At 35.9% G+C, this 11,557-nt stretch overlaps 1 protein-coding gene across 2 annotated transcripts in view; it reads left to right on the forward strand.

Moving 5' to 3' along the window:
• Positions 1 to 8,643, forward strand: part of MOXD1 (monooxygenase DBH like 1) — a 77,891-nt gene extending 69,248 nt beyond the window's left edge. For both annotated transcript variants that reach the window (XM_082474702.1, XM_082474703.1), the window contains 2 exons: positions 6,523 to 6,691; positions 7,173 to 8,643. In XM_082474702.1, coding sequence (XP_082330828.1) covers positions 6,523 to 6,691; positions 7,173 to 7,316 — 313 coding nt within the window. In that variant the 3' untranslated portion in view covers positions 7,317 to 8,643. The remainder of the gene's footprint in view (positions 1 to 6,522; positions 6,692 to 7,172) is intronic.
• Positions 8,644 to 11,557: the final 2,914 nt, after the last annotated feature.

The following is an 11,557-nucleotide window of genomic DNA, read 5'->3' on the forward strand; positions in this document are numbered from 1 at the left end:
ACTATTTAGGTGTCCAGTTTTGTTTTAAGCATTCTGTGGCAATTCTAGGATTAAAGGATGCATTGGTGGAAAGATAGAGACAAGTACATCCTGTCTCAGGATTTGTCTGTTTGGGGGGATGCAGTTTTTCTCTGCCTCCTACAGATCTGGCAAGGCTTAAGGAAAAACAAAAAACTCCCAAAGATCAGATAACAGAGTAGACAATGAGCTCAGATAAATTTGTATTCTCTGCTGCACTATATACATCACCACTGTCTGTGTGGTTCCAGTGAGGTTTATGTGATGGAAAGTTCCTGCCTTATTTGTTCTATTTCTTAAAAAAAAAACCAAGAGAGGTGTTTGTATTTTTCTTTGCAGGAAAAAAATTACTTTATGTTGATAAGGTGTAAAAGTCACACAGGCTTTATTATAAAGAGTTTAGGTAATGCAGAAAAAGGTTTTAAAAAAGAGGATGGGGCTTCCCTGGTGGCGCAGCGGTTGAGAATCCGCCTGCCAGTGCAGGGGACACGGGTTCGAGCCCTGGTCCAGGAAGATCCCACATGCCGCGGAGCAACTAAGCCCGCGAGCCACAACTACTGAGCCCGCATGCCACAACTACTGAAGCCTGTGCGCCTAGAGCCCGTGCTCCGCAACAAGAGAAGCCACCTCAGTGAGAAGCCCACACACCTCAATGAAGAGTAGCCCTCGCTTGCCGCAAGTAGAGAAAGCCCACGTACAGCAAAGACCCAACGCAGCCAAAAATAAATAAATTAAAAAGAAAAAAGAGGACGAAAGCAATCACCCCAAATTCTGTTAGAAATAAGCAACACTAACATTAATGGAATGTCATTACAGACATTTTTCTATGTAGGTATTTATATGAAGATGAATAGAGTAGCGTTAGAAAGATTATAATTTGTGCAGTGCTTTAAACAAAAATATTAAAATTTAATTTTGTTTTAATTTATCAGAAGAAAAAGAAATTAAATCAAAATTGAATAATTGTTGAACAAATAAGCATTGCTATTGTTTTTAACTACAAGAGATAATATTGTATAAAGGAGCTCTCAAATGTTGAGAAAATAGATCATAAAAGATATTAACACATTTTTTTAAAAACATGTTTCAGTTTTAGATCATAAAGATGAGGACATTCACACTTTCACATTTTCTCCCAACCTCCCTTCTGTACCTCCAAATATTTATTATTTATATAAGAATTTTTGTATTCTCAAGATTTTTAATTTTCACATTTAATTCTAAAACATAATTTCCACAATATTTAGTGCAACTTTTATAGATTCAGTGCTAATCCCTAATCTTTATATGATTTCTGCATTTCTGAGTTCTTTAATTTGATTCCTCAGGGTTTTGTCCTCAAGTTGCTCAATCAAGAAGGGCTTCCATGTGCTTTATGCCCTGAGTTCTTTTATGTTTGAAAATTTCTGCATTTATATTTGGGCAGCATTTGGATGGATATAATATTTTGGGGTCATAGGGGTTTTTTTCCCCCTTTGGAGATGTCTTTGGATGAATGGGCTCATTCTTCCTCTACCTGGAGAATTCATAAGTTAAATTGAACATATTTCAGTGTTGAGCATATGAATCAAATTTTCCCAAAACACAAAGTGTTCTTTCAGTACATATATTCACTTGTTTTTTTCATTTCAAGAAAATTTTATCTTATATCTACAAACATTTTTTTAATCTATTTGGGATTTTTCTCAAGCATTTTCCCATAATTTTTCAGAAGTGCTCTTCTGCTTCCTGTTTTTTCTAACTTATTTGGTATTAATTTTTTTGTCTTAAATTTATTTCCTTTAGTCTGCTGTCCCTCTTTTCATCTCATTTTGTTGTTTTATCATCTTTTATTTGAGCTCTTGTTTAATTGAATTCATGTTCTTATTAAATAAACTTACAGCGTGAAACACTTGTGGGAATTCTCTCCAGTATAATTGATTTATATCTTCTTCTAGAATTGATTTTTTCTGTCTCTTTATATGAAATGTGATATAATTTCCTTTCACCCTAAGTTTGCATGGTTATTTGTCATTTCTTGCTTACGCTGAGCCAGTTCTGTTTAAAACTTCTCTTTGCTCTGGTAAAATATAGGTGAATTTTTACTACCTTCTAAGCAAATCTGAGAGTAGTTTTTTTTCTCTCCAGTTTGAAGTTTGGGTGATGTATTTTATGTACTTCCTTTTCTATATTTTGAGGGTAAAGGGCTGTGTGTGTAGAGGTGGGACTCTATATCACAATGCATGGGTTATTCCTTTCTCAGATTTTATTAAAAATCTATTAGAGAATGGTTACTAAGTGGTTAGGGCTGAATGCCTTTCCATAAGGGAATGTCCCAGGCCTTATATCATGCTGTCAAATCTGTTGCAGCTCTCAAGCTTTTGCTTCTATCAGGGAGATTGAGCTTTACTCGGTGCTTCACAACATTCACTGGCTCAGGGAGTGTCGAGAGGATTAGGAGTTGTGCCTTGTTAAGTCAGATTTCCTGGTTTCCTTCTTTTAACAATTTGATTGGTAAAGTATACACTGTGTCTTTTTTGTCGGTTTGTTATGTTTTTTTTTTTTTTTTAAGTCAAATTGCTTGAGGTAGAACATACATACAATAAAATGGCCCTATGGTTAAGTATACTGTTCTCAAGTTTTCTCAGATATGTACCTCTACTTAAACACATCACAAATTAGATATAAAGCATTTTCATCACCGCCAAAACTTCTCTCACACCTCTGGAGACAATCCGCCCTCCACACAAAGCTCCAGGAAACCATGAAACTGCTTTGTCACTATCTATTGGCTTTGATCTTTTCTAGATTTTATGAAAATAGGATAAGATGGTATATGCTATTTTGTGCCTGGCTTCTTTAACTTACAGTGTTTCTGAGCTTCATCTACACTGATGAATATATACTGAGATTCATATACATATATGAATATATATGTATGTATGTATCAGCAGTCCTTTGCTTTTTACTGCTGAGTAGTATTCCCCAGTGTGTATATGCCCAAATTCATTTATCGATTCACCAGTTGAAAGACATTTGGATTCTTTCCAGTTTGTGGCTTTTATGAAGAAAGTTGCTATGAACATGATTGTGTTCATCCTTGTATGGACATATGTTTTCAATTTCTGGGTTAACACCTAGTGGTGGAGTCCCTGGATTGTACACTAAGTTTATGTTTACTGCGTAAGACTCTCAAAATGTTCTCCAGAATAGCGTACCTTTTTACATTTTCACCAGATTAATAAGATCTCCTGCTGCTTAACAATCTTCCCAATGTATTTTGTATTTTCCATATTTTAAATTTTATCTATTTTAATGTGTATGCAGTGGTATCTTATTGTAGTTTTATTTTCCATTTCCCCGTGACGCATGACATAGAGCCTCTTTTCACATGGTTATTAGTCATTTATATATGTTCTTTCATGATGGTTCAAATTCTTGTCCATTTAATCGGGTTACTTTTTTAAAAATTACTGTGTTGTAAGAGTCCTTCATAATTTTAAAGAGTTCTTTATACTTTGGATATAAATCTTTGTCAGGTATATGTTTGCAAATAATTTTTTCCCAGTCTGGCTTGATTTTACTTTTTCAACTGTATTTTTTGAAGTCTGTTTTATCATTTTTGGTTTGTTTTGTGCTTTTGATATCCCATGTAAGAAATTGCTGCCTGCCCAAGGTTGTGAAGATTTTCTCCTGTTTTTTTTCCTAAAAACTTCACAGTTTTAGCTTTAGGTTGATGATCCATTTTGAATAATTTTTTGTGTGTTGTATATGCTGAGGTTCATTGTATTTCATACAGATATCAAGTTGTACAAGAACCATTTGATGAAAAAAACTACCCTTTTCCTATATAATTCCTCTGGAAGGTTTGCTGAAAATCATTTCACCATATACTGACAATTTCTGGTCTCTGAGTTCTGTTTCATTGTGGTACATGTTTAGCTTTACTATAATACCACACTCGATTATTATTATAGTTTTATAGTAAATCTTGAAATAAGAGTGTGTAATGTGTAAAAGTCTCCAAACTTGTCATTCTTTTTCTTTTTCCAAAATTATTTTGGATAGTCTAAGTTTATTCCATATTTGTGTATTTTTAATTCAACTGGTCAATTAAATTAAGCTTACAAAGGAAAATTACTCATCAATATTAAATCCTTTTTATCAACTATAGTGATATATAAATAATACCCTTCTATTTATATGTATATCTGGGTAGTCATTTGGACACTGCCCAGATGTGCAGAAACGTAACTGTCTTAATTTCTAGAACATTCCTAATGTTTCTAATAACTAAGTCCCAGTGCCAGTGAGAGCAGAAGAACTTGCTACTTCAACATCACCTGTTTCTGGTTTACAGCTTAGTCTTTTAAGGAAAAATACTCAGGATAAATATTTACTTTTCCAGGATTTCTCCTCATTCTGTCTTTTCCTTCTCTTTTCTCTCATGGTAATCTGGAAATGTGGTGTAGGACAGGCTGGAAAGGTTAGGAGATTGGTGTGATGTTACAGAGTAGGAGCCTGAACACATTTAGTAGGAAGGGAAAGGAGACAATAAAAATGAGACAAGATGCCAGGTCAGGGAGGTTGCGACATGCTTCTCCTCACCCAGCCTGTCATGCTGGCTCCGACATGGGATTCATTGGGTTTGCCCTTTCCTACATCCTTTTCCATATATTTATAGTAAGTAAATAAATGTGTTTATACCTCTTCTGTCATTTTATACTGTGAAATCTCAAATGGATACTAGTTTACTAATTTGGTTTAGCAGTAAAACTTCTTAAGATTTCATCTATGTATGTAATACACTATTCACTCTTACCAGCAAGGCTGCAGAAAATTTAGGGCATTTAGTCCGCCTTAGTGCTTTAGCAGAGATTCCATTGCCACCTTGTGGTGTTTTAGGTGATTACAGGCTGATGGTCTCCACACCGCCCCCCACCTCCCACCCCCACTAACCCCCAGCATTTCCCTGGTGATGAAGTTGATTTTCCTTTTTTCAAGACAAATACTGTATCTCTTTGAAAAGTAAATTTGATTTTTAATATTTGATTTAAAGTTATTTTATATTTAATGAAATATAAAGCTTTTAGTGTATTTAAAAGGACATTGTATGTAAATATAATGGGCCCCTTTCAAGTCAGATTTTTACTTTATACAAGTTTTTACATGTACAGGTTTTATTTTATACTAATTCTGGATTGTATCTCCACGAGTCTTCACAGTGTATTTAATTTACAATGTTATAGATCTAAGGTCATTGCTAGATATGTTTAATGTAGTATGATGGTGATTGCTCTCTATGGTACTTTAAGGTCTCTGTGCAAAATAGTACATTTAAAACTCAACAAAGATATATTGACTTTAATTAAAGGAAAAAGAAGGTTAGGAATAAAGAATATAAAGATTCTCATATATGACCTATTGTATTATTCATTGTCTTACTTATTAGAGTACAGAGGAAATGATTTTATTTTAAACATTAAAAATGTATCTTCGTAACAGTAAAAGATTAATAAAGGATGTTTAATTTAATTAAAAAGATAATATTCAATGTGCCTGAGTAGGTTATGTGTGTAAGAGAGAGAGTCGGTAGTGACATAATTAAATGAAGAAATTGTGAAGATCAGATATTAAAAATGTAGATTCCTCAGCTGGAGGTTAATTCATTGTTAATTACTGAAAATCACTGGAACTTCCTCTTGGGGTATCAAGGGAGCCAAATACCTACTGGTTACCCATGATAATCTCCTGGAAGGTCCGTGGAGTAGTTTATGTAAATTTCTGAGCTACGCCAACACTTAACACTTTTCCTTTTTTCAAGAATCAATAATATCAAACTTATATTTAATGAAAGATATCACCTGAAGAGTACCTCTTGAAGCTGGTCATGTCATTCTTCTGTGATTTCGTCCTTCTTTCTTGGACATTTAACATATATTTTTTTAGAGCAGCAAGTAGAAGCAGAGTGTATCATCTGTAGAGTGCTTTTTTCTCAGTGGAATATTAAAAACACTGGTTCAATTTCAAATTAAAAAAAAATTTTTGTCACTTAGGCAAGCTAAAACAGGGCAGCCAGCAGGGGTCAGGCTTTTCAACAGTATGGAATTGAAATTTCCAACGTTATTCAGTACCTTTTGAGATTCTATACGTTTCTTCATTACACCATTAGCATTATACTTGTCAGAACTGAATGCTTACCAGTTATATTGTTAACTAGAACCAAAACAAGTACGTGAGGAATTGTGAGGCTCTGGGGAAGCTTTCTAAGCCAAAATGATTTGTTTAAAAGTAATACCCATCTGTTACTAAACCGAGGAATTTTGTTTTTTTTAAAAGACTCCTTATTTTATATGTATTTCTTCTAGCAACTGCTTAAGAGTTCATCAGTGCTTTGCATTAGGTTATCTATTTGTGTAAAAATGAGCAAGTGTGAAGTCTATTTTAGAATGTTGAAAAGTGACGGAAACATGTAATGCTTTTGTTCTGAATATGACTAATTATGGTTATTTATTTTAAATTCAGGACCTGGCCTTTCATTATTAAAAGCCCCAAGCAGTATAAAAACCTTTCTTTCATGGATGCAATGAATAAGTTTAAATGGACTAAAAAGGAAGGTCTTGCCTTCAATAAGCTTGTCCTTAGCCTGCCGGTGAACGTGAGGTGTTCCAAGACAGACAACGCGGAGTGGTCGGTAAGCCCCACTTTGTTTTAGTCTTCGGGGAAACCAGATGTTACATCTTACCTGAATCCACAGCAGATACAATCAAAGGAACAGACAGATATCCAGAAACCCAGTGGTCCAGCTGTCTTTTGATATGTCTGCGAATTTATTCAGTGATTACTTAGATTGGCCCAAAACTCCTGATTCCACTTCCTTTGAAGAAGGCAATCTATTCTAAAACTATAAAGTTGGGCTGAAGAAGGAATAAGATGGGATGAGACCTTCAAAAAAAGAGCGTGTTTTCTATCTCTTCTTTCCCAAAGGCGTGTCCGGCCCTCTTCGCCCCCTCGCTGGGAATCCTTAAGGCTCTGACACCCGGACGGTGCACAACTTCAGCATCCATACCACCGCCCCTTTAAGCCCCGCAGAAGCGCAAGGGCCGAGCAAGCTTGGCCGCAGTCCTGCTCTTAAATCACACACTCAGTGGCAATGTCTGCTCTTTCCTTTGCAGATTCAAGGGATGACAGCATTACCTCCAGATATAGAAAGACCCTACAAAGCAGAGCCTTTGGTGTGTAGAGCTTCTTCCACTTCTCTGCATGGAAATGTGTCTCTCGAGCTGCTCCTGTGCTTCGTGGTCTGGGCGGCACACTAAGCACCACGAGCTTGTGCCCGTAATCCTGTCGGGCTCCGTGACCATGGTTTTCCGAGATCTGAACCTGACATTTAACGTGCAGGTTAAAGACACTTTGGGCATGAAGGGTGAGGGTGAAGCTCTTGGAGACTTTCCTTTCACACGTCCCCTTCCTCCCCTCCCCCTCCTCCCAGGCTGCCTGAGAGATGTCAGTCGGGTTCTCGTCTTTTCCTCAGAAACATCTGATAACATGTATCGACCCCCAAATAGAGCAAAGCTGGCCTGACTTAATATAACCTCTTAAAAACTACGGATAAAGTCAAGTGGAAGTAAAAGAATTCTTTATCTCCTTCTGTATTTCATTTTATTGAAATATTCTTTGTTATTTTACTTTTTAAAATTGTTGATTTGGTTTCTATATTCCTTTTTTTTTTTTAATGTTTTCATCATAAAGGTGTAAAAGGAAGTACTCTCCATTCCAGTTTTCTTCCTCTTTATTTCTCTTTGGTGTGACTTCCCAGATGTAACAGTGGTCCTTCCTACCTTTCTGCGTTATCTCGTTCTGTCCTTTTCTGTGAATTACCCATGGACCTCAGTGCTTTCTGATGGTGCCCATTCTAGTCTCCTCATTTATCTGAGTCTGAGTCCCAAACTACCCTGAACCCATCTCAAAGTACTTTTTTTCCCCCTTCCTTGCTAACACTGGCCAGGTGAGTTTTTTCCTTGAGCTCTGTCACTATCTAAAAAGAAAGAGGCTATGGGAAACATAGAAATGGTACACAACTGATTGTAGACTGAGGAGAAAATGTAATTGGCTGCAAACTCTGTGCTGTGAGGGGTGTTTTGTGGGCCTCCAGGGCAAAGGCCAGATAGTGTGAACCAGCTGAGGAGGGTGTGAGGTCCCTGTAGTACCTCCCTGACCATGGTGGGTGTCACACGTGTTGCATACTGGCTCAATCTGAGTCACAGTTGCTATTGTACATGTATTTTTATATTAGTTAATAAACTAACTTTCCATCGTAAAATTGTCACCAACTGAAAATCTTGTCACCTTTTTTGGTTCTCTTGGTATAGTATAGATTAGCCAAATCTTGTTTTGTGTCTTTTGCTCACTTCTTAAACTAAGTCTGTTTGGATCATATTAATAAACTAAATAAAATTAAATTTTTGTGTGGTATCTTGCATACTCCTTGAGAGAAGCAAGTGGTTCAATACCGCTTGATTTGCCAGTCCAATCAATTAAGAATGTTACATTTTTCCATTCCATTTTTAAGCCATTTCTCCCTAGCAAACAACATCTTCAACACAAACTGTATTGTCTTTTAAATAAATATTGTGTTTCGGAGTTTTTCCTTCTTGATTCTCAGAATTTGTCCATCTAATGAAATATTTGTAATGTTTATCAGGAATATTTTATTGTTAACTTTAATTCCTTTTATTTCATAAGTGTTATATCAGATTCTATGATTTTCCTTCCAAATATTTTTGTAAGAAATATGATCATCCCAAACACTCCCTATTTGAAATTTCATGTTTATTTTTACTTCAGAATTTCTGAATCTGAGATATCAAAGTAAAATGATTTCCTTTGGAAATTGTGTAATATTATATTTGTTTTCATTGTTCTTAGTAAAGAAGGTGCACATACTGGCTAGAAAAGGATACACAGCTTTTGGAAACTCAAATTTTTGGAGCCAGGGGAATCTATTTTTCTACTTGATGTTGCTAAGAATAAAGCTGACATTCTTCTCGTAGGAATTCTCATGAATATATATAATTTTGAGGCATTGACTCTTTCTTTGAAATTGGGATAGGTTATCTGTTGAATATTTGGTAGGATTCTGATTATATTCTAAGTTAGCTTGCTCTTTAGTTGAGCACACCTTCCTGAACAGCCCAGGCTTTTTACTGCTGCCCTGGATCAAGTCACAGTACCTGTCTCCTAGGCTATCAGGGAGGAGTGCCTGAGACTCAAGGGAGGACAGAGTCTCCATGTACAATGGTCCCTGGTTTGAGCTGCCATGTGGGGAGGGTCAGAGAGGCATCCGTGATAGAACCAAAATTCATCAAGGCCATGTGAGGTTGAAAGTATCTTGGGTGATCATTTTCTCTGGAGTAGTCTCAGGAGGGTCAAGGGTGGTAAGAGTGATTAGAGTGATGCAGTCAACAGAGGCAGATGAATTAAGAGCTCTGGACTTTTATCTTAACGGCTACGGAGGCCAATGATGAATAGCAAATAGGAGGACATTTGGAAGCAGGATATAACTGCACTGTACAATTTGCTCAACTGAACTCTTATTGTTGGACATACAGGCCATTTCCAGTTTTTCAGTATGATAAACATTGCTGTGATTAACGTTCTTATAATTAAAACTCTCATTTCTATAAGTATTGCCTTATAAGTTACTATAAGTGGAGTTACATATTAATAATTGCATATTTTTGAGAATTTTGATGAATACTGCCAGATGCCTTCAACTTATTGTTCAAATGATTCTCAAATGGTTCAAAAAAGAATCTTATCTATCTATCTATCATCATCTATCTATCTATCATCTGTCCACAGAGAGAGAATAATAATTCAATATGGTAAAATGATACCAATTGAGGACTGTGGGTGAAAGATATAGGAGTTTTTTAATACTATTCTTGCAACTTTTTAAAATTTGAAATTATTTCAGAATAAAAAGTTACAAATGCAATAATGAAAGATCCACCTATAGTAAAGTGATCCAGGCAGGTGATCTTCCCTAGACAGTGGCAAAGAGAGAAGTTGGAATGTGATTATGCCTCAGATGCCCATGGCTGAGGGCAGGGATGACTGGCATATTGCCAGTTCTGACTAAGGATGGAATATATTCCCAGTTTAGAGGTCCAGAACAAAGGGCTTGAAAAATCTAGTGATTTGGAAAGGATCCCAAAACAAAAAAGGAAGAGGTTTTGGAGCTGGAAATCATTAAAAATATGTATCATTTATTTCCTGTTTTTTCCCCTGATTATAAATCTAATGTGTAGTAATGCCTCTTCACTGAAGAAAATTTAGAAAATATGGTAACTTAAAAAAAAGACAAAACCCAAATCTGTTAATCCTATTATCTAGAGACTACCAACTCTAACTTTTTGGTTCATATGCTTCTAGTATGTGTCTGTGAAAGTATATATTTATGTGAACCCATATTTGATATTAGATAACACTAGCTTCCGAAACAAATTCCAAAATATCAATGGCTTAACACAATAAAGTTTATTTCATATTCATTTACTAGTTTGATGTGTGTGGTTCATTTGCTAATTGGCTTTCCTCTTTTTTTTTTTTAAACATCTTTATGGGAGTATAATTGCTTTACAATGGCTTGTTAGTTTCTGCTTTATAACAAAGTGAATCAGCTATACATATACATATATCCCCATATCTCCTCCCTCTTGCATCTCCCTCCCACCCTCCCTATCCCACTCCTCTAGGTGGTCACAAAGCACCAAGCAGATCTCCCTGGGCTTTCCTTTTTGTGGTGATTCAGGGACCCAAGATCCTACGGTTCCATCATTCCTAGAGCCTGGGGGTCCTATGCATTCAGCCAGCTAACCAGAGAAAGACCTGAACTAGAGTGACATAAATGACTTCCACTTTCACTCTGCTGATTAAAATTAGTCACATGGCTTCAATGGAATGTGAAAGGGGCTGGGAACATAATGTCTGTTTGGATAGCTGCCTCCTAATGATAGCACTACAGAAGAGAAGCTCTGCTACAATAGATATTTTTAGCAAAATTGACTTCCATCTAATCCAGTAAATTCCAAGAGTTTTGAGTTTTAGAGACAATTATCAGACCAGTATAGTGTTGTCAACTATATGTATTTGTCAAGTAGGTCACTAAACAGGATAATTAGTATTTATTTAACAATTTTTTTGAAAGCCTACTTGGGGCCAGGCTCTTACTAGAATGTTGAGCTTATAATTGTGAGTAAACACAGCTATTGTCTCTGCCATAATGGAGATTATAGCCTCACGGTAAAGCTCATAGCTGAGCCAAATAAAATCTCCTATCTTTATTTATTTATTTTTTAAATGGAAGGATTCAGAATAAATGTCAGTCCTTCAAACTGAATAAATTTAGCTTTATGAAATGCTTATTCACCATCCTGAACCATCCCTTTTCCATAGGTTATTTGGACCACAAACATAGTTTATATAGTTTTATCTATTTTTGGTCATCTTAGCCTTACAAGATCTTGATTGACAGTTGTATCCAAATCCAGCATAG

The sequence above is a fragment of the Balaenoptera physalus genome, assembly GCF_965194825.1.
Source record: "Balaenoptera physalus genome assembly, chromosome: 9".
NCBI lineage: Eukaryota > Metazoa > Chordata > Mammalia > Artiodactyla > Balaenopteridae > Balaenoptera > Balaenoptera physalus.